Here is a 26,164-nt window from a genome sequence, read left to right on the forward strand (position 1 = left end):
TTAAATACCTGCTCCCCACATACCACTTGTTGCGCGCACTTGCGAAAACCAGAATGTATTCACAACAACCTTGGAATTGTAGTTACTCGATGTGTATGCCTTTCTTTTTGCCCGTTGATGCTGTCCAACTTTAATCCTAAGTTTACATTCTTGTTTCACTTTGTGGCAGATCACAAGCTTCATGCCTCTACGACCTCTCCGCCCACCCGAATATTCCAGCCGAGCTGCTCGTAAGTCCAGCCGAAGACTGTGCCATCCTTCTTGTCGTCGAATGCCAGAAGGGATTTGTGTAGGCCAGGGCTTTTGTGTAGGGTGTTTACAGTCGTGAAGTCTTCTTCCGACAGTTTCACGAGCTACGAGGAACTTAGTTTGTTCGTAATATGTGAACAATAAGCATACAGTGATGTTAGCAAGCATTCTTCCGGGATCTTCGCTCTTGGGCACGATGATCGTGCCTCTCTGGACGGCCCATGACAGTACAATTTGTGCCGTCATACAGCTGTTTTTCTCTGCCAGTTTCTGGATCGTAGGGTCTTCAAAGAAGAACGTGGAACGTCCTGTTCTATAGAATCAGGCGTTGCGAAGGAGATGCGTAGAAGGTCGGCTAACCCAGTGGACTATACGCTGTGAGCAGGATACCCTTCGATTCACAGTACTCTTTGAGATCGTTCTGTGGGTAGCACGGATGGAGCTCGACCTGGTTGGTGGCAGGCACGACCGAGCAGTGCGGTAGGAGAATTTCAAGAGTCTTGATCGAGAAGTTGCTGACGCCGATGTTCTTGACGCGTCCTGTTGTTGTTGTTTAAGATGGCAAATGATGAGACGATTCTGCATAAGTTGCACCTGTTTCCAAGAGTCCCTCCATCTCTTTCCATGTCTGGACAATCGTCGGCTCCTCCTCAGGGCTCAAGATTTTGCCTGGCAATCAATGTCATGTAAAATCAATGAGTAGGATGCGACCAACCATCCTTGAAAACTGTTGATCAAGGGTCAGCCGGGCATGGGAATACTAACGGGGCTCAACGAACCCTGTGGCCAATGCACAAGATAGAGGTCGATATAGTCGACATCAAGGCGTTGCAGGGACTCTTCGAATGATTCCTTGACATTATGGTCGCCTCTGCATTCTGTGAGTTTGTAAATGGATAGAGTGTAAGCTTGATACCTAAGCTTGGTGGTCACAAAGAATTCGCTCCGTGGGATGCCCGAATCTCTGATGGCCTTGCCTACTTGCTCTTCGTTTGCTTAAACAAGTCTTCAGCGCGGGGGTGCTTGGAAGATTTCTCTGTTTACCATAGCCGGCTGCCTGTGTAGAATGTAGCAATTAATCCCACCAAGGAAGCGACAAACCGTATCGAGATGCCGATAGCCAGCCTTGGAATTCGAAATGTGAGGTCAGACAACGAGGTTATACCCTCAAATACCTTGAATGCATTCGAGCACATGTCGTAAACGCGCTGCCCGCCACCAGGAGCGCCCATCCAACAACTGTGCGGAATTGATGCGAATTGTTGAGAACAGGATGAGCAAGGCATACCCAAGGCCAACAGAGGGCATTTTATTGCCATTGTTCAAAGAAAATTGAGGAATTTCGGTCATTTCGAAGTGAGTCAGTGTGGCGGTCGAGTTGGAGTATCTCCCGGGCTCGCCCGGCCCGTGATGTTCTCAAGTTGATGATTTGATCGCATCACGGTACTTCATCCGCATCCGCCATGGCGAGCAAGGCGTACCTCGCTGAAAAGTACATGTCTGGGCCAAAGGCCGACGCTATTCTCGCGCGGGAGGCATCACACAAGAAGAAGAAGCGAAAGGCACCGACGAATGCGCCTGCTGCCAAGTCATTTATTGTTGACACCGACGGCGGGTGGGGTGACGAGACGCGAGGAGAAGAGGCGGAGGAAGTTGAGGAGGTCATTGTTGCATCAGACAGGTCGTTCAAGAAAAGGAAGGTTGGCGAAGGGTCTGGATGGACAACAGTGCAGGGAGGAAATAAAGAGGAATCACCGCCGCCAGCAGCAGACGAGCAGCCCCAGATAGTTGTGGAGGAGACTCCGGTGTTGGGTGGCCTTGTGAGCGCTAAACAGCTGAGCAAGGCACTTCCACAATCCAATGTCGACCCCGTCGCAACGGCGGAAGAAATTGCATTGGCGCAAGAGACGGTCTATCGAGACGCGCAAGGCAAGAAGATAGACACGAAAGCAGCACGCGCGGAAGCAGCCCGGTTAAAGCGAGAAAGGGAGGAGAAAGAGGCCCAAAAGATGGAATGGGGCAAGGGCTTGGTTCAACGTGATGAGGCAGAGAAAAGGAGACAGGAATTGGAGAAGCAACGCAACTCGAAATTCGCCAGACACGCGGATGATGCTGACCTCAATGAAGAACAAAAGGCAAAAGAACTCTGGAATGATCCAGCAGCCCAATTCTTGACGGTGTGTCCATTTGTTTATCCAATTTGCGTGTCCACCACTCACCAAATCAACAGAAAAAGCGCGGCAAAGGGCCTCGAAGACCCGAGTACTCTGGTCCTACGCCTGCGCCAAATCGCTTTGGAATAAAGCCTGGCTACCGATGGGACGGTGTTGACAGAGGAAACGGATTCGAAAAGAAGATGTTCCAACGGATGAACGAGAAGAAGCGACAAGGCAACGAGACTTATAAATGGTCTGCTGAAGACATGTAACGGGTGTGTGTGGCTTTCTTTCGCGAATATTTAGCTCACTTGAGCAGCGACTACTGTGTTAGCTTCCGAATATTTCCGTCGCGAATTGACGCGTCTCGGTGGATGGATGACTGCGACCCTATAGCGCCATTGCGCTTGTCATTCCGTGTAGGATTGGAGACCTTATTTGGTTGTATCGTACACTTCTGTACTCATCGGTTGGCCGAGCGAATCCTCCAATCGCAGCGATTCTAGTTACCGAACGAGCCCTAAATGGCTCTTCTGCGGATCCTTGCTCGTCGGAGGTCCACCCTTCACCGAAAAGAAACGATCCTACTCCTCCCGAGAGAACAAAGCGTATAAAAGTAAGTCGAGTCACGATTGGAGCGCCAGTCGCGTTTACAAACAGTCGAGAAACAAAGGTAAGAGCTTCAATAAAGACTCACACAAACGATGATACCATTCTCCCCCCATTACAGTATGTCTTCAGTCCCAAGACTCGTCGTTATTGGTGCTGGATTTGCCGGAATGTGGGCAGCACTCAGTGCAGCGCGCAAACGCGACTCGGCAGGGAAGCCAGATCAGTCTGTCGAGATTATCTTGGTCGCCCCAGAGCCAACTCTTTTCATTCGTCCTCGTTTCTACGAAACACATTTCCACGACGCCAAAGCCCCGCTGCAGCAAGTATTTGACGCAGCTGGTGTCCGCTACGTGCAAGGCACCGTCGTAAACATCACGGCCGGCACCCAATCCCTCCAGTCCATTTCCTCGACCGGAGAAGTGACGACACTTGCCTATGATCGCCTGGTTCTTGCGAGCGGGAGCAAGCTATATCGGCCACAGAGCGTTCAAGGCCTTGCGGAATTCGCATTTGACGCCGATGAGATGACAACTGCGTATAAACTCGACGCTCATCTCAAGTCACTGGCTGGTATGGCTTTCTCGGTCGCGCGCAACACCGTTGTGGTCGCGGGAGGAGGCTTCACTGGGGTAGAAATCGCAGCGGAGATGCCTCGCAGGTTGCGAGAGATTCTTGGCCAAGAAACGCCAGTGAGAGTGATTCTGCTCGAGAAAGGCGACAGAATCGATTTCATGGGAGACAAACCAACACCGGTTGTCGAAGAAGCGCTCAAAAGCTTGGAAGTTCAAGTCTTGACTGGACAAAGCGTCATTTCAATCGACGAAAACGGAGTTACAACTTCATCTGGCCTACACCTGGAGAGCAAAACCGTCATTTGGACAGCAGGGATGCGTGCCAGCGACCTCACCACCCAGCTATCTAGTGAGCGTGATAGCCTCGGCCGGCTACTCGTTACGCAAGAGCTCCAGCTTCCTGGTAGCGACGCCATCTTTGTGGCTGGAGATACAGCAAATGTGGCTGCTGACGACGAGGGCCATGTGGTGCTGATGTCGTGTCAGCATGCGATGAATCTCGGCAAGACTGCAGGGAACAATGCGATGGCTGATTTGTTGAACCTTCCCCGCATTTCCTACAGTCAGCCTGTGTATGGGACTTGTTTGTCGTTGGGGCCATGGGGCGCCTTGTTTACTATGGGCTGGGAGCGCGAGGTCGAAATGGTGAAGGAAGCTGGGTATGAGATGAAGACGCAAATCAATACTCAGTTGATATACCCTCCTCCTCCGATTCGCGCCAAGATCTTCGAAGAGGCAAACCCCAGTCTTCAGGTTATAGCATAGATTATGCCTATATTCCATTCAGACACCTCCACTCAACTGTTCAATTGACAACCTACAAGTTCGCTTGATCTGCGTGAACTGGCGGAGGTAATTGGGTAGTAGGACGAGTGTAACTGCGAAAGTTGACTGTCTTCGCTGACTAGTTGGGTCGTAAACTCGAAAGGTGCCTGATTTGTTGTGGTTTGTCGCGTGGGCATGCGAGGGGCAGCACTCAACCGGTCCAAGTTGAGCAATACACGATAACCCTGCGAACAGAGCTCGTCAATTGCAAGATAACAGACGGTAGAACGCACACAGAAAGAAAAGACTGAGAGCAGCCAGCTATTGGTTACGTCAAACTCTTGGATCATCATTATCTGGTGGAAATTCGCACCAAAATAGGACAGCTGCAAAATAATGGTTCTTCACTTCGTACAGGGACGCAGTTCCGACGACCACCGCTGCTTTATTTAGTATTCGGTCGGCGAAGAAGAGAAGCACACGCACCAAATAAAAGTACGAAAGCCCAGCTGCCATCCCTCATAACAAGAACTACCAGTGGAGTGTCTCCCCATCCATCGCGAATCGCCCGCACAAATTTGATCAGGGTCAAGCTGAACAGAAATGTTTGAAAGAGTAAAGTAGCACCACTGGGTTGTTGATTAGAGAGACATGATGCAGATCTTCCGACTCCACTCACACGTAGAGCAATAAAATGGTTGATGCATGCGAAACCACGCATAGCTCATCGAATTGGATGGTCGGGAGGGACAGAACCAGCCCAGTAACCATCAAAACCACCTCTGTCGCAAATGCAACGAGAACAATTTTCCGGATCAAAGGATTGTTGTGGTAAAGCGCGTAAACTAGGAGAGTTTAGATGGACTGTAACACAGCAGAGAGGGCCAGCGTACCTCTGAGAATCAGTACGTAGTCGACGGCCACAAATATTGTAATGGTCGCAGTGACTTGATAGACTTGCCAGATGAAGCATGCGTGGTGAGTGAAGTGGAAGCCTGGGGTCAGTTCGGGCGACCCAATGGTGAGGATGGATCTGGATTTTGGTTAGACGATAGGAAATCATAAAGAATGAGGTGTGCACAGTTGAACGAAGAGAGGTACATAACGGATAAAGTAGAACACGGCCTTTATTATTGACCAGGGTTTCCTAGCGCACATCAGTGGGGAACTGGGGGATGAGCCGGACCTACGGCCAAACATATTTGACCTGCAAAAACTATAACGGTGAAAGAAAAATGTGTCCTTTGTCTCACCTCGTCCTCGAATGTCAAGAAAATGTCATACAAAAGCCAGGTCAGCGCGGCAACTGAATGAACTTGAGCAGACACTTTAATTTGGCCACGGTCACGAACGAGAGCTGCGGTAGTTGACCTGGGTTGCATAGATCCTGTCAATGACATCCTGGCCTTGCATGAAGGGGGAGAAGGTAAGCCAGGTAAGCGTCCAGCGACCAACCCTTGGTCAAGCAATTTGAGCCGGCATGACAGGCGCACATCAAGCGCAAATCAAGCGACATATTAGGAGACGCTTACCTGAGTTGACGTAATCGTTGAGATGTCACAAACATTTTTTGGATGAGTGCGACGAAGACGGTGACTGTTCTTGGTAAACGCCAGAGGTCGCAGCTCGTTTTGCGAGTATCTTCAAGTCCAGAACCATTCCACGCTCCAAAATCAATTGCAGTCATTGTTAATGGCAGTCTTGTACCCTCCGAAACGAAGAAACGCTACCAATGTCTTCATCAAGGATGCTCGAAATCGTATACCAAACCATCTCGACTAGAGGAGCACGAGAGGTCTCACACGGGGCAGGTAAGGTATTCAACCTGCGGCAATACGCGTACACTAAAAGAAGTCAGCGTCCTTTCACTTGTGACCAATGCAACAAGTCTTTTCTCCGCGAGAGTCATCTCCACGCCCATTTCCGTAGCCATCTCCCAGACTCGGAAAAACCTCTTCATTGCGAGCACCCCAACTGCGAGAAGAAATTTTGGACCGCGCAACATCTTCGTGTCCATACTGATTGGCATAATGGTGCAAAACCGTTTACTGTGCGGTTCAAATCAACACATATGCCGCAGATTCTAACCTTTCTCCAGTGTCCAGAAGATAACTGCGGCGAGTCATTTGCCAAAAACCACCAACTAAGATCCCACCGATGTACTGCCCATGCTGCACCAGGCACTAAACCATACCAATGCGAACACGAGGGTTGCGATAAGTCATTTTCTACTAGTCAGCATCTACGCACGCACTCCAAAGTTCATGATGGTAATATATCGCGCTCGTTTGCTCAAGGCTTGCACTGATAATGACTGCAGATAAACGCTACACTTGTGCCAATTCAAGTTGTTTGTCCAGAGGGAGTCTAACCTTTTTCCCGACTTGGACCGCGCTACAACATCACAATCGCACATTCCACCCACCTACATGCGATCACCTCTCCTGTAGCGGTCGATCCTTCACTTCTCAGAAGGGTCTGCGAGGGCATATGAAGCTTCACGAGCAACAAGATGCCGAAGCTGCATTCGACGCTGCCGCACTTTCGGAAAATGACGATCGACCCTGGAAAAAGCGTCGTGGAGGCAACTTTGGTCGAGAATGGAAGTGTCAAGTTGAGGGGTGCGACAAGGAATTCAAGTCGGTCTGTACCATTCCGCCTATCTCGTCCCATGCGCTCATCTCCACCTTAGGAAAAGGCTTTGACTACGCACTTCAATATTACCCATCTTGGGCGTAGGGATTTCCAATGCTCTACCTGCGAACAAACCTTCGGTTATAAGCATCTTCTCCAACGACATGTCGCTAAATGCCACACTACTCCTTCTGAGCCCCCAAGTTCCGGAGACGAGGATGAAGAAATTCAGCCAGTCGTTCCGCCCCAATTGGACATTGGTGCTATAACTGGTGTTACTTACACCCGGGGTGCTCTTGAGAAGCTTGCTGCCACAACAGCTCTTCGTTGTCCGCATCCAGACTTGCATGGATTAGACCCGGACTTGGGGATTCCGACGTCAACCCCCTGCGAGTACGTCTTCAGTCGCGCATATGATTTGCGTCGCCATCTCCAGGCGACACACAACGTGGTTCTCGACAAAGAAGTCGTCTTGAGATGGGTTCAGCGGGTCAAGAACGCTCGTTGACCTGACAAGGGAAGCTTGTAAGCTTGATCGCTGTTTATAACCACGTTTGGCTGACACTTAACGGTAGAGAGTAGACCTTATTCGCTTATGTAGCAGCACGAAAATTGGCACGTTTCCTTGGCTGTACATACGTCTGCGTTTCAGACCAGGGAATATAAAGGCGGGATCTCGATGCCCACAGGCTACAAGGCAGCCATGCGGTTTATTCCTTTCTACTGGCTCGGACTCTTTGCTGTGGCACGCGCCACTGCCAGCGCGGATTCCTATCTTGACGCTATGCTCGCTAACATTGGCCCCAAAGCCTCAGGTGTTCCAGCCGGAATAGTCATCGCCTCGCCATCGAAAAATAATCCCGACTACTTTTATACGTGGACGAGGGACTCGAGCCTCGTGTTCAAGGCCGTGGTTGACCGGTTGAGTGGCTTTCTCTCCTTTTTCTGGCAACCCCATTCAAATGAAAATAGTTACAGTATTGGCGACCGAGCTGAACTGCAAACTCTCATCGAACAATTCATCCAGGTTGAAGAAAAACTGCAGAGTGTTTCGAATCCTTCTGGCACCATATCCTCTGGAGGCCTCGGCGAGCCTAAATTCAATGTCGATCTGACCGCATTTACGGGTGCTTGGGGGTGAGCGGATTCTTCTCTGAAAAAGTCTCGTTCGTTAAACAAGCTCAAGTCGGCCTCAGAGAGGTTATTTTTTTCTCCGATAGAAACCATATCTCTGTTTACAACATCTAGACGGACCTGCTCTTAGGGCCATCGCTGTCATGACTTACGCTAGCATTCATACCACAAACGCCTCATTTTGGCCGATGGTGAAAGCTGACCTGGACTACGTGATGGCGGACTGGAATCTATCGACGTAGGTTTCGCTGCTTCTGACTATCAGAAATGATTTTTTGTGGCTATAGTTTTGATTTATGGGAGGAGGTCAACTCGTCTGGGAGTTTTTTCACCTCTGCTGTTCAGCATCGCGCTCTCCGACAAGGCGCAGGATTCGCAAAATCCCTTGGGCTCACTTCCGTCGCCGCTGCTTACATCACCGCTGCCGACAGCATTCTTTGCCTCATGCAGAGTTATTGGAGCAACTCTGGGTACATCATGGCCAACAAGGGGGGCGGCCGCAGCGGCAAAGATGCTAACACAGTGTTGGCCAGCATCCACACATTTGATGCGGCTGCTGGCTGCGACCCTCTCACCTTCCAGCCCTGTTCCGACAAGTCCCTTGCTAATTTGAAGGTTTACGCAGACGCTTTCCGCAACATCTACCCGATCAACACCGGAAATGCCCCCAATGCAGCAGTGGCTACGGGAAGATACCCCGAAGACGGGTACATGGGCGGGAATGTGAGCTTAAGCGGCCTTATATATCCGTCTAAAACTCTCTCTTAGCCGTGGTACTTGACGACCTTCGCTGTCGCCGAGCAACTCTATCGCGCTCTTGGCGTGTGGAAGGCGCAGGGCTCACTCACAGTCACCTCCATCTCCCTCGCATTCTTCCGTCAGTTCGCGCCTGATGTCGCTGTTGGGACATACACAACCGACTCCACCGTCTTCGCGACCCTCACACAAGCAGTGACTTCGTATGCAGACGGCTTTATGGCGGTCAACGACAAGTACACACCTGGAAATGGAGGGCTCTCTGAACAATATAGTCGCTCAAATGGAAGTCCTGTCAGTGCTTCAAGCTTGACTTGGAGTTATGCCGCAGCGCTGACGGCCTTGAACGCCAAAAATGGACAACTTTCGGCCAGCTCAAAGTGGGGTGGAGACGGACTAACATTGCCACGCGGATGCTCTTCCACCGGTGGGGGTGGGGGTGGAGGCAGTGGACCGACCGTTAATGTCGTTTTTGACCTGAACGTCGAGGCCTCTCAAGGAGGTAAGTTTAAGTCGTACCTGATGATATTTAACGAGCTACTCCAGATACTGTTTATGTTGTCGGTTCGCCGGCCGAGCTCATGCGCTGGGACACGAATAATGCCATCCCACTTAGCCCAATCAATTCAACAGCAGAATCAGGTGCGTATTTGTCCGTCATGTGACCTATACTAATTATGCGTAGTAACTATCGCCTTTCCTGCAAACACCAGTGGAGAATACAAGTATCTGCAAAAAGCGAATGGTGACTCCACGGTCCAGTGGGAGAACGGCCCAAATCGAGTCTTCAATTCTGGAAACGGAACTACGCTGCACGATGTGTGGAGCTCTGGCGGGGGTGGAGGTGGATCGAACGGGGCAGCAATCAACGTTACTTTTCACGAAATGGTCTCTGTAAATGCAGGGGGTAAGCCGAGCCGTTTCCTCGAGGAATTTCACCATGAATATGTCTTGCCAGAACAAGTCTATATTGTTGGCTCGATTTCTCAGCTCAAGAACTGGAACACGAACGACGCGGTCGCCCTTTCTGTTTCTAATGATGTCTGGAGCGGTGAGTAGAGTGCAACTGATCTAATCACGGATCTAATCACTCCACCAGTCACAATCGAGCTTCCCGCCAACACAAAGAACATTCAGTACAAATACATTCGCAAATCGACACACGTCGTCTGGGAGTCGGACCCCAACAGACAAATATCTACAGGAAATAGCCCTATGACGGAGAACGATACATGGAGATAGGGGGGGACTTCTACTCTCTACCCTCTTCCGAGTCTTCGAAATAATGAGTACATCTTTCTGATTTGTTTACCGAATCTGCTTCTATAGCATGAGCTCACGCGACAAAGCGTTCACGCGGAGTTGTTCACTCCATGCTGCCGACTTGTTGCTCCGCTGCGCCAGCTTCCAGCACGCCACGAGCTAATTTTAGACGTCAAGGCAAGCAAGGAACTTAGTTTGGAATGCGCGGACCTTTGAGCTCGGCCTGCGTGCGTTCAACTTCCTCCTGGACCATTTCGATCGAGCGGAAGTATTTGACGGTCTTGACATGCAACTCTGCCAGAGGAAAATCCATCAGCTTCGCGCGATAGTCACCATGTGGGTGCTGACCGGCTGTCGCGTCTTCATCGACGACGATGAGCGCCCAAGGGTGGAGCTGCAGTGCTGAAAGGGTCCACTGGAGGAAAAATTAGGACGTCGGTTGTTGGATCAGAAATAACCAACAAGATGGTTAACGCCCTCCTCTGAATTGATGAGCTTCTTCATCGCAAGTTGGGAGAAAAAGACGCACCAATAGCCTTGCTTAGCGCAAGGGCCTTGTTTTGTCCGGTGACAACGACCACGACCTCCCGACTGTCGAGCACAGTTGCAACACCTACAGTGAGGGCCATCCGCGGGACCTGGCTGATGTCATTGTCGAAGAAACGGGCGTTGGCGAGGATGGTGTCGTATGCAAGCGTTTTGATACGAGTGCGTGAAGCCAAAGAAGACCCTGATTGGGTTCACAACAACGTTCGGAATGGAAGAAAGGATGCACCTGGTTCCTATTTCACAGTGATCAGCGCGAAAGAAGAGAGAGTGACGGGGGCAGCGACCGACATTGAATGCGATGTGGCCGTCAGACCCAATCCCGCCGAGGAAAAGCTCGATTCCTCCAACGGCCTTGATTTTGGCCTCGTATGCGTTGCATTCGCCAATCAGGTCTTCAGCGTTTCCGTCTGAGAAGTGGTGAGCTTAATTAACGACAGATAACAAAGCACTGACTGAGGATATTGACCTGGGAAGGTGGGATGTCGACTGCACGGCATAAGCGAGTGAGGAAAAATAGTGAAACAGCGTACTGTGCGAGAAGAATTCGCGAAACATGAACCTAGCCGTTGCTCTCAGTCTTGCCCCAGGGAAAAGATGGAAAGTCGTACGTGTGGTAAGACTCCGAATGGTCTTTAGGCAGGCCAACATATTCGTCCATGTTGAAAGTGATAACATTTTTGAAGCTAGGCCGTGTCAGATAACAGTTGTGTGTGGCGAGAGGAGGGGGGGCAGACGTGATTTTGCCATCCTTGACTAGTTTTATGAGTGCCTTGTAGGTTGGGATGGGCGAAGAGCCAGTTGGCAAGCCCAGCACGAATGGACGCTCTTGAGTAGGCTTGTAGTCGTTGATACGCTTGCAAATATAGTTGGCAATGTAGTCGCCGACGGCACGGGGATCGTCACGAATGATGAGACCTGGGGTTTGACTGTGAGCGATGTTCTGGTCAGCGTAGGGGCATTACGCATGGGTGGTGGTGGTGGAGAAAGACAAGGGTGGCCATCTAGAATAGGTCAAAGAGTGAGCCATATGGTCGCTGGATTAGGACGGCGCTGGTCATCGATAGAAAATCTCAGGACCAACGTTTCTCATCAACCACATGAACTATCTCGTACGTCCAGCTCTTCTCTTCCACCCGGCCACCCGAGCCGCCAGCACAGCGTCTAATAATGACTGGCCACACGCAATTCACGCTTCCTCTCGGCTGACTCATCGAAAATCTGTCTTTCTCGCACATGCGACTACACTCTCCGAGCCCGATTCTCTTCCCCGACTGCTCGACCACCTACGCAAATCTACCAAACGAGCAACTCATTGCATGGTCGCTTTTCGCGCAAACGGAGTTGAAGGACAGATGGACGGTGGGGAGAGTGGGAGTGGTGAGCGGCTGGCGCGTCTTCTAAAGTTGAGCTGTGATGATAATGTTGTGGTCGTCGTTTGGCGTTGGTATGGTGGCGTTATGCTTGGAGCGTCTCGCTGGTCTTGCATTTCCCAAGTCGCGAAAGAGGCGCTCGAACTGGGGGCGTTTCGCAAACCACCAGAAAAGCAAAACACCACCAAAAGGAAGAAGGGCTAGACTTCGTCCAGCAACGCTACCATACTCCGGAGAAATGACACGGTAATTTCTTCGGCACCAGAAGACTCCGCTGGGTACCGCAAACCATCCTTTGGGCCCGCAACAGCCCGATTATCTGGTTGATAGCTGGATTGAAGCTGCAGAAAATAGATTCCGTGGAGAGGAAGGAGTCGCGCAAGCAAGTAGTTTTGCATATAAACTGAAGTACTTTAGGCATCTTCATTTACAACATTGTGAACGCACCTTGGAGGTTATAATATGCTGCCCAAGGGTCTTTTGCAACGCCAGCAAAGGGCTCAGATACGAAGCCGTGGTACCAACTTGCATGCCATATGAGGGTTTGTGTTCTATTTTCCGAGTTGCGGGGAATGCGGGCGAGGGAGTGGAGGACATCAGGGAGAAAGTTCGTCTTGGTGATATGCAAGGCTGCGTTTGCGATGGACGAGTGTGTGGGTCGAAGGTGGGGCTCGATCTCTTCGAGGAATGTCCAGTTTCCTTGAGGGCTGTCGCCGCCATAGGTCCATGCAGGGGCAGGAATAGGCCCACGATTCAGAATCATCACGTCCGACTGCTGAGCGTACTGCAGCCAGTAACTGTTCTTGAGGCGTACTCCTGTCGTTGGATCGATAACGGCTTTTGTGTAGCTCGAGTCGTTTTTGGATTTGATGGTAGAGAGCGAGGTAGACAGAACATATCGCAGGAGAGCCGAATCTGTTGCAAATAACTCCTCGTCATGAGGAGGGTATTTGTAACGCGTCCGGGACGATGCATAGCCAAATGGGAGACAGATATGATGGAAGTTGCAAAATTCGATTCCGGGACAAAAGTGCGTCGTATCATCATGGGAGTTGAGGGCTGCAAGCCAAAGCGAGTGGAGGAAATACGTCGTTTGTGGCCCAACGAAGAGGACGCGTCTCGTGCTTAGAAGAGAGCACGCAGCGGAAACAAAGTATTCTTTCGTTCTGAAGTCTCGGGGTGATTTTCTGAGATCAGGAAACATATCTTGAACGCGTGTGGATGGTGTTTGCTTGGGTGCTTGGGCTGCATATTGCTGAACTAGCTCATCAAGGACAGCATTGACCGCTTCCTGCGTATCTGAGCTGCTGATCATAGTTAGAAAACAGAGAGACACGACTAGTGACGCGATAGCCAGCTTGAAGACGCGTCGACGGCGGAAGGACATGGTGGTTGAGGACATGCAAAGCGAAGCACGTTACCGTGACGGATCAAATACGATCGTAATCACAAGCAAGCGGAGCTTACTACTATATGAGCTCATTCTCATTCGTTCCACAATGTACCGTATCCCCCTCATAGGTCGCCTCTCAGGGCGTGAATACTTTGCCCTCGTTTTCGGTCTCATCTTCGTCCTTTTTGAGGGTATGTGGCAATTGACTCTATATGCCCGTGCTTATTCCTGAATCTAGGTCTTATCCATGTCATAATTCTCTTCCTCCCCAAATGGTTCATCAACATCTGCTACGAGCACTCCCGCTCTCTGTTCCACCGTATAATGGGCCCTCCAAAGGTCAAATCTGCGGAGAAGCGCCAGGCCGACCGCATTCTTAAAGCGCGTGACTTTGGCGAGCTGTGCTCTATCTATGGTTACACTCATGAAGAACATGGTGCGTGGACCGCAATACGATTGGCAGTCCTCTAACTACATCCAGTGGTCTTAACCAAGGATGGATATCTTCTTGGGCTTCACCGTTTGCCTTCCAAAAAGGGACAGCAAAAGGTCGGCGGCAACTCCCACCGGCATTTCGAGATCTAAATCAGTCGTCTTCAGGCTAGTCCGGGTACTGCAACTGGGAACCCCGTGGTATATCTGCATCATGGTCTCCTCATGAACAGCGAAGTCTGGGTTTGCTTGACTGCAGCTGAACGCTCTCTTCCATTCGTTCTCGTTGAACAAGTGCGTCTATAAGTTGGGGTCCTTCCAAAGCTCATCTCGTCTGAGGGCTTCGACGTGTGGCTAGGAAACAACCGCGGCAACAAATATTCCAAGAAGTCGATACATCATGGACCAAATTCGTCCAAGTTCTGGGATTACAGGTGTGTCCGCTTTGGGGTTACTTCCAGCTGATGTTTGACCAAGTCCATAGCATCGACGACTTCGCTTGGCACGATATTCCTGACTCCATCAATTACATTCTGGATTGTACCAAGGCAAAGACGCTGAGCTACGTTGGCTTCAGCCAAGGTACCGCCCAAGCGTTTGCTGCCTTGAGCATTCACCCCCAATTGAATGAGAAGGTGATACCAACCTGAAATAACTACCCAATATGCTCATATGTGCTCCAGGTTAATGTCTTCATTGCGCTTGCTCCCGCCATGAGCCCCGCAGGCCTCGCTGCCTCTGTGGTCGATGGCTTGATGAAAGCATCGTTCGTGCTGTTCCTTTCTCACATATCAGCTGCTCACTTGTACTAATAGTCCTACCCTGATATTCCTTTTCTTCGGCCGCAAGTCTATTCTCTCGTCCGCAACAATGTGGCAGTCCATCCTCTACCCACCCATCTTCGCCAAGACTATCGACACATCCCTTCGTTGGCTGTTCAACTGGCACAGTCATAACATCTCGACACACCAGAAGATCGCGGCGTACGCGCACTTGTACTCCTTCGCATCAACCAAGTCTGTTGTTCACTGGTTCCAAATAATGCGAAATGGCCAATTCCAGATGTACGACGACGACGTTCAGTCGCCGATAATGCATACTTCAGTCAGCAGCTATCGACCTGCCCGTTTCCCAACGAGGAATATTGTCACACCTATAGTGTTGTGTTATGGTGACTCTGATAGTTTGGTGGACATTGATGTTATGGTGTCTCAATTGCCTGGGCACACGGTCTGTCGTCGATTGCATGGCTACGAGCACCTCGATATTCTTTGGGGAAAAGATGTGGATGTGGACGTTATACCCGAAGTGTTAGATGCCCTCAAGCAGCACTGCGAGAACCCAGAACGCTTGATGGTGAACGGAGTACCTTTGCGCGAGAAAAGGACAGTTATGTCGGACTAGCTAGAGCTGTATTCCAATGACATGTATTCCAATACACTATAGAAGCTACAGGGGGTCAAAAAAGCTAGGCAGTACAATCTAATCCATCTTCAGAGTCCAATTCAATCGAGACACACCACAAAGGGCGACCCCAAGGATCGTCAGAGCCATCATCTTCACACTTTCTCTCACAGCAAACAAATCTGACTGGTTGACCATCCCAATACCGTGCGAGATCAAAACCCAGTCCGCCAGGCAGTCTGAGCCGCAGCGCTGGCGCAAACTCCAGGAATCCATAGCAGAAATCAGTCGTAATGACGTCGTTGGGGCCAAATACGACCGCCTGCCTGTGACTTTCGCTGGAAAAGAAGGAGCGGCGTTGTTGCGAAGACATTGCTCGGGGAACATCACGACTCTTCGCTTTCTTTACGCTCTTCTGACTGCGCGAACTCGACCCACTGGATTGTGAGCTTGACGATCCCATAGACGATGGAGTTCCCGCGCGGGAGGTGGGAAAGTCGGAGGCAGCACAAAGATAGAGTGAATCAGTGTCGTCCGTGATACTGGCGGGAGAGGGGAATTTCGGTGGAGCATTATTGGCATCGACGCGAGTGTGTTTGAGGTACGGCATGGTAGAGACAAGCGGGGAGAGCGCCCAAGGCTTCGATGTCGCAGTACATGTCAAGTCATGCGAGAGTGTCGGGTCGATGAGTCTGTGCGCTGATGGTAAGCCAATTATACACTTGGGAGAAAGCAAGGCCTCACTTCATGAACTTGAGCGCTGCGCCGGTTCCCCAAGGTAACTTCAGCGGTCGTTCAAATATATTACCAAAAAGTATGTCGTTGCTCGAACGGGGAGTCAGAAATCGTCCTACAAAGGACGTTATGCCAAAACAGCTTGTTGATTGAACGGGGCAGACCTTGAACCTGAATGCTCCAGGTGACTCCGCTGCGCTCCTGCCGACCAAAGTACTCGTTCTCTGCGCAAGTCTGGGAAGTTGGATCGACCTGGTTGAGCCCTTTGATGAAAACGACAACGCTGCCATCAAACTGGGCCGACCGAATGGCAAAGGGGATGTTGGAGTTGACGAGTTCAGTGATTGGACTAAGTTGCTGAGGCGAAGGACCAGCAAGGACACGAAGAGTGGGCATGGTTTAGACGAGTGGCGATTTCCGACGAGAGCGTGGTGATTTTATGAAGGAAAACGGGTAGACCGGCTACGCAAGACGAAAAAAGAAACGCGTTGAGCAGCTTGGTGCACACGCGAGTGAGACCGTGGGGGTTCAGTGGAGCGAGTTCGCACAGCACGTGATTGATGCGCAGCAAAGAAAGCGACAAGTACAAGGGATAAAAATACACCGAATGGCTCTACGGAATGGATCATGAATCGTCTGCCTTTTGGGCCCTCTTCCTTGCCCCGTCGAGATCCTCTGGTTGATATCGCCTCCGCTTTTTATGCGCCGCCTTTTCCTTTATTGATTTAGCATCACCTCCCCCAGCCATGTTCAGGTTGACGCGGGGAGGCACAGCAAATCCGAAGGACTTGCCGACCTTGGCCAAGTCGAGGTTATTGACGTTGAAGACCTCCTTCAGAGAATACGACGCGTATGATTGCAGATAAGCTCGGTATCCGTCTTTGGCGGACTGGTGAAGATAGAAATTTTTCTGTAACAGCTTCTCCAACTAGGAGGTACAGTTAGACACCGAACAATCAGAGTGGTTAGGACAAACTTGAGATTGGATGTTGGCTATTCGGTTTGCAGGGAAACTGAACTCGTTCAAGGGAACTTTGGCTTGTTTTAGATAGCGCAAAAAGCCCAGTTCGCTTCGAAGCAAAAACAATAAGCTCTTCCCACTCTTTCCTGCGCGTGCAGTTCTTCCAGCACGATGAATATAATCGCGGGGGTCGTCCGGAGGATCAAACTGAACAATCCAGTCCACTTCTGGTATGTCAAGCCCACGTGCTGCGACATCAGTGCAGATGAGGATGCCAGACGAAGAGTTTTTGAACTCGAAGAATGTATTGGTGCGTTTTAGTTGCTTTTGCTTGCCCTAATGAAGAGAGTGAGTTGCACAGTTGCACAAATGAGATGAAAAAACACTGACATGCAGTTCCAATACGGGTATGTCGATGTAGTTGAGTAGTTCCGCATGGTACTTGACTGAGTTACAGCTCGAGAAGAAGACGATAACTTTCTTTTTGCGGTTTTTTGAGAGGAAGGTGTAGAGGAGGAGAAATCGCTGGTCGGAATCGCAGACGACATAGCCTTGAGCTAGGGTATCGACCGTACTGTTTTGCTCCTTGCCGTCGATATCAACGCTGACTGAGCCCGGTCGCAATGAAATTCGAGCCAAGTCGGCGACTTTGGTGGTCTGAGTGGCCGAAAATAGCATCGATTGTCGCTCCTCTGGACCGAATAAGGATCACAGAAAGAGAAAATAACCAGCTGCGCACCAGAAGGTAGAATGCTGATAATTTTCTTCATCTGCTCCTCGAATCCGATCTCCAATATCCGGTCCGCCTCGTCGATGACCAGTGCGCGCAAATTCCCTATAGAACTGAGGTAAGAGAGTTTTCTCGTATGAGACAGATAATGTACGGAAAATGAAGCCTTTGGTGTTCTCCAGTGAGAGTTTAGCACACTGGCTGCGAAATGGGAGTTGTGACACACCATAAGATGATCCAATAGTCTCCCCGGAGTTGCAACAAGAAGACTGACTCCCTTGGAGAGCTTGTCTTGCTCCGCTCGCATGTTGGCGCCACCCATAACAATGCCGCAAGTTTGGGAATGGAATTGCATGATGTCTTTGGCAACGCCGAAAATTTGCAGCGCTAGCTCTCTTGTTGGTGAGATGATTATGATCCCAGTTCCTGCAGAGACATTCAGTGAAGTCAATTTTCCGAATGCAAAGTTGAGAGACCGTTCATGGGTTTAAACTTTAGTCGATGCAACAATTCGACCGCAGGGATGACAAAAGCAAGAGTTTTTCCGGAACCCGTTCGGGCTGCTCCAAGTACATCTTTTCCGGTGAGCAATATCGGTATTGATTGCGCCTTGGATGTGCCAATAAATGAACAATGTCGTCGGGAAACTCGTGTGCAAAGTGACCCACCTGGATCGGAGTCATGGTTTTGAGACCCATGGCCTCAATTGCCCTGCTCGTTTCATCGGAGAGCTCTAATGTCGAGAATGGCACCCGCTCCGAGGTTGAAGACGAAGCTTCCGCCATAGTTGGTCGTGAAAAGAAAATTTGTGACGGCCTGATACAGATCTGATGGCTCACGTAAGCGTCTGTCAACTCCCTTGAACACAACAACCAGTACTCAACCCACAGTCATTCTCGCTGCACCCAGAACAACGACTATGTCTATCTCTTTCCGTGTCTTCCGTCATCTACTGCTCGGCGCAATCCTCATCTTCCTAGTGACCTCTTTGGCATTGGCACTCTATCTTCGGTCCTCCTTCAATAACCAGCAATCTGTCTACGTCATTATGGGCATAGTCGATGGCCTCATCATCGCCTGCACACTCTCGATGGGTCGCAAGTCTCTCTGGGATAGTCCGCAAAGCGTGGCGATGGAAACACTGGGCCTATGTGTCACATTCCCCTTCGCGTTGAGTAGGTTGCGTCTCGCTTGGTTCACTCTTGTGTCTAAACGGCTCAAGTACTTGCGCTTTACTTGATGGGCATCTCTGTCAGCAAGGAGTCCAACCATTCGCAAATCTTCCTCGCCTTGCAAATATTCATTGTGACAACCACTGTTCTGCGTATGAGTTTTTTTTTGTTGATATTTCTCCCTGAAACATTGACTGGGGTCATGTAGATACCTGCTACACCTTTGGCTTAGCGGCTACAGCAGCAATCACCGTGTGTGCATTCGACGCAGACGTCTGGATCAGAGACATCGACCAAACTCCGTCACCCTTCCCGATGACTGTGCTTTTGCGATTCGTCTTTCCCTGCCTGACTCCAAACAATGTCGATATCGAGCAAAAACTACCTGTAGATCATCAAATTTGTCTCCCAGGCTGCAACTGTTCATCGACACGGACTAAATCCTCGCCATTGACCACTGAACCAGAGCCAACTACGGAAATGCGATTACCCCCGTCAAGTTCATCTCTTGTCCGGATTCCAAACGATGTAGAGCGTAGAACATCAATAGTAGTGGCATTTGAAGTGTAATCCTAGTGTAGTCTCGTGCATCAGAATTTGTTGTGATGATGTGACAAAACGCGTTTGTTGTCCGTTGAGTCTCTACTAGCTGGGCCTTGGAAGCGCGTCTTTGTCGCGTTTCTAGCCAGCCATGGACTGTCGCAAACTTCCCCTTCGCATTCTCTATACCCTAAACGGCAACCCCCAGTATATTCTGGCCCGTTCTGCCGGGGTCGTACCCATTGAACTCATTCCTCTTTCAACCAATGCCACCGCCAGCTCATCACATACTCCTCCACCAGCACGATATGCGACGACTTCCCTCAAGACCTGTCTCGACACTATGTGCCATTCGAGCCCAGAGCTCATCCAAGACCGCACGCGCGACTTTTCGGTCTATCTTCTTGACCCGCTCGAGGCTGACTGTGTTCCCACACAACCAAGCTCATTTCAGTCAAATACAAACCCCCCTGCAGACCCTACCGTCGCTGTAGGACTCGGCTTGATGTCGTGGGCATTGGCGGCCGACGAACACGATTCCGTCCCAGTAACTGGTACTCTCAAAGCCAACGCAGGAGGGAGAGAAATGCTGGAGCTGATATTCTCATTACGTTCGGTACGACTCCCTTTTTGTCGTGCTGGCATACGAACAAACAAACTCACATGATACGCAGACTGCACCGATGGAAAAGGCATCATTGTCGGATACTCTGCGTTCATGGAGCCTTCCATCACTCCCATCTTCCCAGCCAACCACTGCATCCCAAGAAAGTCGAAAGCCTACGAAATACCCACCTAGTCGAGGGACATCGAAAGCCCGTGCCGCTCCTACAACCAAGTCGGATGCATTCCTCAAGGGGGACATCTACATTGGCCCAGCGCGGCAACCTGTAGGGCGGCGGCCAAGGTCAAACACGTCAACAGAGAATCGCAAGCCCGCTGCGAAAGGCCAGGAGGAAGCGGTAGAACCATTACCCCCACCTTCGAAAGCGGACAATGAGAAGATTGTCGATTTTTTAGCTTCATTTCCTTCTGACGAGGAGAGGAACAGGGCGTTGAATGGCATCATACAGCTCGTTCAAGATAAAAATGGGTCATCAAGTACTGAGTGGATCAATGCTATTGCCATGCTTGCCACGATATCTCAGTCAACGCCGAATTCCCAACCTGGACCGACATTATCGCGGAGCCAATCGCAACCGGAGGGTGTCGCTCTTTTTGCCCACCACGCGCGTCGCAAAAGCTCTTCGGCAGAGGAGCCTGTTCCGTTGAATAAAGAGAATGTCAACCCTCACCAAAGGCCGCAAGCTAAAGGAAATACAGCTCCTCTTGGATCAGCTTGGTCAGAGCCTTCTCTGGCCACCCAGCCAGCACCACTAGCTGCCTCCAATCAAACGCCATCCCGCAAGCGCAGTTGGAATGACTTTCTAGACGGTTCGGAACCAGCGGACACCCAAAGGCAGCGAGGGCAATACTATCGACAGCCTGAAGAAGCTTTGCAGGTTGTTGCAGCCTCGTCACCTGGCCCGTCTGTCCCTCGTCGTCTCGAAGCAATGCCAATGGTCGCCCCATCCAGGCCCATAATTTCCGCGTCTTCCCCAGTTCGCGGTTTACGAAGAAGACCAACACCAGCTTGGGCAATAACGAGCACGGCAACGAAGCCGCGGTTTTCTAATGATGTTTTAGAGAGAGTGCGGCTACAGCAAGAACGGAAGGAAGAGGAGGCGAAGGATGGGAGGCGCCAGAAAGCACGAGAGTTCCGACGAAGACAGAGAGAAAGCAAAACAACACAGTCATCTGACCCCCCTTCGATGCAACCAAGAGCCGTGTCTGGTCCTCCAACAGCGCCAACAACGCCTTTACGCTCATCAACGAACACTGCGTCCCTTCCAGGGCCCATAACAGCAGTTGGTGGTTTTTCTTTGGGCCCACAAACCCCTCGAAACAATCGTTCACCCGAACTAACGCCCAAGAATGCTCCGTGTACCCCTCCTCGAAAACGTGCCAACACCATTACGTCGTCTGCTGGTCCCAGTTCTTTGTTTACCCCAGCATCAACTTCATGGGACACAGTTAACGCCCTCGCACTGCAAAAGACACCAATGTCGCCGTCAAATCGAACCAAGAACAAAGCTCATGACCAGGGCGACAGTACCGCTGATGTTCTTCTTGACCAAGAACTGGACAACGCATTCGACGAGTTAAGTTCTTGCCCTGCCACATCTGGTGATCACCAGAATGGAGAGGACTACGATACAGAAGAAAGTGATGGAGATGTTGCCCCACCGCCACCACCAAAACAGCACTGGGAAGGCTTACCGCCATCGTCGCCACCCCCACCATCGAGCCCTTACCTTTTGCCCACAAGAATGATGGAGGACGATCTTGACGGTGGGTCTGAGCCGGAGAATTCGGCTTCGCCAGCTGCAACAAGCGAACTTCCCACTTGCGAAATCCACCAGTTGTTGAGCATGGATGTGTATTCCACCGCTGCCGCTCCAAGCGACGATGCGGCTATTTTCGAGCAATTCATGACGCAGATGGATTCTGATGACAGCCAGACGATAGAGAATTGGGGATTGGGAGAGCTTGAGACACCGGACTTTGACTTGAACGAGTTTGTGAACGCTTGTCGCCCACTATTAGAGGAAGGACAGAGTGAAGCAGGAGAAGGGACATTTTTTGACGCTGCCAAAGTTGCTCAGGATATTCAGTCGCTCCTGAATGGTTGTGTTGTGTAGCTCTAATTTTGTGTGGACATGGCAAGACTGGAAGATGATAAGTAACTGTTACGTAAGTCGAGAACGCTTTCCTCCAACATGCTGAGTGAGAAAGCTAAAGGCAAACAACGCGCTATAGACCCAGAACCAGCCACCGGCCCCACTCGCGAGTTCGTCGTGCGATTCACCGAGGGTACTTCAGACTTGCATGTCACCGTCAATGAGCAAGACACCCTCAAAACAGTCAAAGAACAAGTCCGCAGGGAGCGACCGCACCTACAGAACAAACGACTGAGATTTATTCACTCTGGAGGCCTGTTGGCTGACACTACCGTTGTGTTCTCCTGGCTTGCTGCGCTCGACGGCAAGAGCAAACATGCGGAGGAGGATACTTCGTCGTCTTTGCCTAAGACGTGGATTCATTGCTCGGTTGGACGCGAAATAGAACCCGGGGAGGAGGAGGACGGGGCAGAGCAAGTGCGTCCCTTTTCTAACATTTTCCAGTATAATAATTAACTGGCGCGACAGAAAGCACAGCTACGTCCCGCCCGTGGGTTTGACCGTCTCGCATCCGTTGGCTTCTCCGAGTCCGACATCGCCAACTTCCGACTCCAATTCCACAGCCAGTCCGCTGCCAACTACCTCGACACCGATTTCGAAACCGAGGAGGAATGTAAGGCAGTCCCCCTGCCATGATGTCTTATGACTTGAATATAAAAACAGACGACGAACATGCCCGTGCACTGGAGGAAGAATGGATTGACTCGTTGGACAGTGCTGGGACTGCCACCCTCTCCCAAAACTCGTCAGCCAGCAACCCTTCGTTTCTGCAAGGCATCCTTATTGGGTTCTTCTTCCCCATTCTGCCTCTTTTCTTCTTTCGAAATTCCCATCCACCTGCATTCTGGGAAGATGGATCGCAGCAAGAACCTCAAGGGACGGTCGTCTTTTCGTGAGTTTCCATCTCATTCGCTTAAAATTTAGCATTACCTTGTCCACAGCAAGTTCATGCAGATGGGGCTCGTCGTTGGCTTTGTTATCAACCTGTTTTTTGGTGCATGGCGGTTTTTACTCGCTTCTTAAAGCTTGGGCAAAATAATTATACGATTCTCCCAAGAACAGTGGTATCAAATGTCCCAAACGATCCGTGCACCGACCCACGCATAGCCATACCCCCGCTGCCAGAAATTTCGCACCGTTCGTCGACCAAGACGTGGAATTGTGGCATAGGATGCACCGAGCTGCGAAATGGGTGAACAACAGTCAGGATTATATTGACTTGCTTGACGTACCACCGTCTGGTGCTTGGTGTCGAAGAAGTCCTGGGAATAACCCGTGAATAATTGTGTTGGTATCAGCCCGTCGTGCGTGTCGAATACTGTGGATGTCCACTCCCAAACACCGCCATTTGTTCCCCGCCCTTGTGAACTCTCCAGTCCGGTTGTTGCACTGTTTTGTGTTTGTTATCGGTTGCCTTTGAATGGGAAACCCTGCGACTCACGGTACAGGATGCCAGTTGCGGAAACCAGTATTAGCGCCTCCTTCAAAACCCACGTCGAATTTGTCTAAGAAGAGTTGGAGCTCAGACTCGGTTGGCAATCTACCACCCTTCGATTTGGCATAAGCCTCGAGGTCTTCATATGTCGTAAGGACGGGCCACTCTGCAGCCACATCCAGTGGTACCAGTCCATATACGGTACGAACCTAGGGGAAAAAATCAATCGTTGGATCAAATACTCCAATTGAACGACTTGCCTGGACTTCTCCCTGATCCTCCACCCAACTCTTTGGAAGATCTGCCTTGCCCTTCATCCAAAAAGTGAAGAATTCGCGATTTGTCACTGGACGCCATGACGCCCTGAACTGGCCGACATGGACTTGACGAGCAGGACTCTCGTTGTCCCAGCCATACTCGTGACCTTCTGCTTCAAGCTCTGGGAGGAAGTCTTCTCCCTCAGAATCGTGATGGCCGAGTGTTATCGTGCAAGGGCCCAGTGTGACCGATTCGCTGGTAGGCTTCGGTGTTGCATCCCATTGCTGTTTTAACAGTTGCCAGGGTGGAGTCGCAAATCCTGTAGGAGGAAGGGTACCCGTGCCGGCCCTCTGGATCAGCATATATAGTAAAGTCTGTGTCCGCGATTAGCTAACAAAACTCTTCATTGCGGATGATGTGGTTTACCTCCACATGCCAACCCTCGTGCTCCAAGGTCATGACGAGTGTCCGCGCAATGTTACGCGTCAGGGCAACTTTGCCAGTGCTCATGTCTTCATAGAGTCGCAAGAGACGCTTCCGAACGCCATCTCTGAAGCACATGATGGTTTCGATAGTAGGCCAGTCTTCATCGCATTCAGGGACTTCTGAATGGTTATGGCAATGGTCGGGGTCATCGACATGGGGGTCTATACCCCGCTGGAAGCAAGAAAATCAAAATCTGATAGAAGGAGCATTATCTGCCCTTACCTCAAAGATATTCCAGAAATACCCAGGTTCTGTAGGCGAACCGCCGATGGCTTTCGAAAGGAGCATGTCAAGGAAACTGTGAACCAACATTGAACGTGAAACTCGTCTGATTTCTTGTGACTCACGTAGGAATGTGGCCGATGTAAAAAAGACATCTATATGGACTCAGCATTAGCCCATTCACTGTGGTCGCGACTCACTTGTGACGCAGATCGATAGGTTTTTGGAGGAGCATCTCTGGCGGAATCATCTGCAAGGTAACAAGATCCCACGCGCGCCATAATGTTTTCCACTCCTCGACTGTCGGAATATTGCCGGTTGTAGCAAATCTGAACGAGGGACTAAACGATGGGGTGCGTGACGCCGGAGGGAAGACGACAGTGGGTCGCTCAAGCACGTAAATATTATAATCGCCGCAGGTCGAGGTCATGGAAAGGACGGAGCGTAGGTTGGCCATGGTGAAGGCGAGCAAATGGGTCGCATGTGCAGGACTAGTTGTGATAAATGGCTGTGGCGACATCATGATCAGCATTCACAATAAGACGAGCTTTCTTGCCCATACCTTCAAAGCGGATAAAGTAGCATTACTTTCACTTGACGCAGAATAATAATGCGTCACTGACATATTATCGGCGCACCAGGCTGTGGGAGTGACCCCCATACTGGCCTGTGCGAAACCAAAAGCGGCGTCGAGCGGCCCTGGCGTGGCAACGACAACGGACAATAAGCCGTTTTCAGAATGCTTGTCGAAGAGAGGCATAAGAACCTCTGGCCTCAAGTCTTTGGAGGCTAGGAGCACATGGCTTGTGATCGCGTCGACAAGCTTGGCAGACGAGGCAGAAGACCCGCTGGTTTGGGTGTCCACTGAGTCGTTGTCAGAGTCTGACGAGGGTGGGGAGGCGAGGGAAGGGTGGAGGTCCGTGAAGGATGGCAGAGCAATGGATGGAAAGACCATGGTTGTCAAGTGAAGGAAGGGGGGGAAGCTCTGGACACGCCTTTTATATTCGCTCCACGTCAAAAGTTGACGACAGGATCATGAGACATCTCAACGTGTCTGAGACCCGTCCGATAAGTTCAGAAATCGGGGTGTTCCCCCAACCTCGGTGTATGGCCCCGGTTTCACCACTGAGTAATGTGCAGCCAGTAGAACATGGCGCATGAGTGATGCTCAAGGGGCCGGTAGGAATGTCTGAGAAGCAGAAGACCAAGAGAATGCTCGGGGGCACTTGTGACGGCTTGCCAGTTTTGCGCCTAGCGAAATGGACCCCAAGACGTCACAGAGCCATCAAGAAGTCACGTGTATCCCCAGAGATAGCATGCAGGGAGGGCATAGGCGATGTGCTGGAGCCATAGGATGCGGATAGCGAAAAATACTAAATCTGGACGTGGGCGTAGAGGCCAAGTTAGCTTGCACAGCAGATCGACAGGAAAACGGTGTCGCCATAAGTCGTGCTACTGACGTGCTCGAGTTGCTCTCACGTGCAGAGTGCCCTGATTTAGGTCAATTTCTGACCATCAAACCAAGAAATCATGGCCTTGACAGGTGTGATTCCATT

The 26,164-nt window shown here is 50.7% G+C and overlaps 13 protein-coding genes across 13 annotated transcripts; 7 read left to right on the forward strand and 6 right to left on the reverse strand.

Moving 5' to 3' along the window:
* Positions 1-179: 179 nt before the first annotated feature.
* MIND_00036000 (Aldo-keto reductase) lies at positions 180-1,599 on the reverse strand (the record flags this gene model as incomplete). Its single annotated transcript, XM_037357329.1, has 11 exons — positions 180-353; positions 400-557; positions 610-789; positions 844-918; positions 965-976; positions 1,029-1,120; positions 1,166-1,244; positions 1,294-1,306; positions 1,351-1,374; positions 1,425-1,488; positions 1,538-1,599. 11 exons carry the CDS (start codon positions 1,597-1,599, stop codon positions 180-182), a joined length of 933 nt encoding a protein of 310 aa, XP_037225239.1.
* A 113-nt stretch (positions 1,600-1,712) lies between these two features.
* On the forward strand, positions 1,713-2,677 carry MIND_00036100 (Pre-mRNA-splicing factor CWC26; the record flags this gene model as incomplete). The annotated part of the gene is made up of 2 exons (XM_037357330.1): positions 1,713-2,426; positions 2,480-2,677. 2 exons carry the CDS (start codon positions 1,713-1,715, stop codon positions 2,675-2,677), a joined length of 912 nt encoding a protein of 303 aa, XP_037225240.1.
* A 432-nt stretch (positions 2,678-3,109) lies between these two features.
* Positions 3,110-4,354, forward strand: MIND_00036200 (NAD(P)/FAD-dependent oxidoreductase; the record flags this gene model as incomplete). The annotated part of the gene is made up of 1 exon (XM_037357331.1): positions 3,110-4,354. One exon carries the CDS (start codon positions 3,110-3,112, stop codon positions 4,352-4,354), a length of 1,245 nt encoding a protein of 414 aa, XP_037225241.1.
* Position 4,355: 1 nt separating this feature from the next.
* MIND_00036300 (uncharacterized protein) lies at positions 4,356-5,767 on the reverse strand (the record flags this gene model as incomplete). The annotated part of the gene is made up of 11 exons (XM_037357332.1): positions 4,356-4,361; positions 4,411-4,599; positions 4,648-4,675; positions 4,728-4,794; positions 4,841-4,983; positions 5,034-5,199; positions 5,248-5,387; positions 5,436-5,501; positions 5,545-5,561; positions 5,608-5,660; positions 5,707-5,767. 11 exons carry the CDS (start codon positions 5,765-5,767, stop codon positions 4,356-4,358), a joined length of 936 nt encoding a protein of 311 aa, XP_037225242.1.
* A 191-nt stretch (positions 5,768-5,958) lies between these two features.
* Positions 5,959-7,496, forward strand: MIND_00036400 (Transcriptional factor IIIa; the record flags this gene model as incomplete). The annotated part of the gene is made up of 2 exons (XM_037357333.1): positions 5,959-6,997; positions 7,047-7,496. Exons 1-2 carry the CDS (start codon positions 6,845-6,847, stop codon positions 7,494-7,496), a joined length of 603 nt encoding a protein of 200 aa, XP_037225243.1. The 5' UTR covers positions 5,959-6,844.
* A 171-nt stretch (positions 7,497-7,667) lies between these two features.
* Positions 7,668-10,120, forward strand: MIND_00036500 (Glycoside hydrolase family 15 protein; the record flags this gene model as incomplete). Its single annotated transcript, XM_037357334.1, has 9 exons — positions 7,668-7,909; positions 7,961-8,125; positions 8,175-8,188; positions 8,237-8,360; positions 8,410-8,845; positions 8,891-9,380; positions 9,425-9,520; positions 9,564-9,929; positions 9,978-10,120. 9 exons carry the CDS (start codon positions 7,668-7,670, stop codon positions 10,118-10,120), a joined length of 2,076 nt encoding a protein of 691 aa, XP_037225244.1.
* Positions 10,121-10,244: 124 nt separating this feature from the next.
* MIND_00036600 (Glucosamine-6-phosphate isomerase) lies at positions 10,245-11,656 on the reverse strand (the record flags this gene model as incomplete). The annotated part of the gene is made up of 12 exons (XM_037357335.1): positions 10,245-10,300; positions 10,352-10,435; positions 10,490-10,556; positions 10,604-10,623; positions 10,671-10,871; positions 10,917-10,923; positions 10,979-11,097; positions 11,144-11,176; positions 11,221-11,249; positions 11,299-11,373; positions 11,425-11,605; positions 11,653-11,656. 12 exons carry the CDS (start codon positions 11,654-11,656, stop codon positions 10,245-10,247), a joined length of 876 nt encoding a protein of 291 aa, XP_037225245.1.
* Positions 11,657-13,559: 1,903 nt separating this feature from the next.
* On the forward strand, positions 13,560-15,289 carry MIND_00036700 (Triacylglycerol lipase; the record flags this gene model as incomplete). Its single annotated transcript, XM_037357336.1, has 8 exons — positions 13,560-13,644; positions 13,692-13,889; positions 13,935-14,002; positions 14,054-14,179; positions 14,225-14,319; positions 14,370-14,520; positions 14,569-14,651; positions 14,701-15,289. 8 exons carry the CDS (start codon positions 13,560-13,562, stop codon positions 15,287-15,289), a joined length of 1,395 nt encoding a protein of 464 aa, XP_037225246.1.
* A 64-nt stretch (positions 15,290-15,353) lies between these two features.
* MIND_00036800 (uncharacterized protein) lies at positions 15,354-16,420 on the reverse strand (the record flags this gene model as incomplete). Its single annotated transcript, XM_037357337.1, has 3 exons — positions 15,354-15,981; positions 16,034-16,139; positions 16,189-16,420. 3 exons carry the CDS (start codon positions 16,418-16,420, stop codon positions 15,354-15,356), a joined length of 966 nt encoding a protein of 321 aa, XP_037225247.1.
* Positions 16,421-16,649: 229 nt separating this feature from the next.
* Positions 16,650-18,609, reverse strand: MIND_00036900 (RNA helicase; the record flags this gene model as incomplete). Its single annotated transcript, XM_037357338.1, has 9 exons — positions 16,650-16,952; positions 17,001-17,321; positions 17,376-17,677; positions 17,725-17,820; positions 17,870-17,891; positions 17,942-18,141; positions 18,192-18,324; positions 18,384-18,542; positions 18,604-18,609. 9 exons carry the CDS (start codon positions 18,607-18,609, stop codon positions 16,650-16,652), a joined length of 1,542 nt encoding a protein of 513 aa, XP_037225248.1.
* A 969-nt stretch (positions 18,610-19,578) lies between these two features.
* Positions 19,579-22,168, forward strand: MIND_00037000 (uncharacterized protein; the record flags this gene model as incomplete). Its single annotated transcript, XM_037357339.1, has 2 exons — positions 19,579-20,043; positions 20,102-22,168. The coding sequence occupies 2 exons, from the start codon at positions 19,579-19,581 to the stop codon at positions 22,166-22,168; spliced, it is 2,532 nt and encodes an 843-aa protein (XP_037225249.1).
* A 78-nt stretch (positions 22,169-22,246) lies between these two features.
* Positions 22,247-23,230, forward strand: MIND_00037100 (Ubiquitin-like domain-containing protein; the record flags this gene model as incomplete). The annotated part of the gene is made up of 4 exons (XM_037357340.1): positions 22,247-22,624; positions 22,676-22,820; positions 22,871-23,099; positions 23,149-23,230. 4 exons carry the CDS (start codon positions 22,247-22,249, stop codon positions 23,228-23,230), a joined length of 834 nt encoding a protein of 277 aa, XP_037225250.1.
* A 44-nt stretch (positions 23,231-23,274) lies between these two features.
* Positions 23,275-25,563, reverse strand: MIND_00037200 (uncharacterized protein; the record flags this gene model as incomplete). The annotated part of the gene is made up of 9 exons (XM_037357341.1): positions 23,275-23,388; positions 23,440-23,596; positions 23,649-23,851; positions 23,885-24,274; positions 24,327-24,557; positions 24,609-24,684; positions 24,734-24,763; positions 24,809-25,116; positions 25,171-25,563. 9 exons carry the CDS (start codon positions 25,561-25,563, stop codon positions 23,275-23,277), a joined length of 1,902 nt encoding a protein of 633 aa, XP_037225251.1.
* Positions 25,564-26,164: the final 601 nt, after the last annotated feature.

Source organism: Mycena indigotica (assembly GCF_014461135.1).
Source record: "Mycena indigotica strain 171206Taipei chromosome Unknown Mind.scaff0001, whole genome shotgun sequence".
Classification (NCBI taxonomy): domain Eukaryota; kingdom Fungi; phylum Basidiomycota; class Agaricomycetes; order Agaricales; family Mycenaceae; genus Mycena; species Mycena indigotica.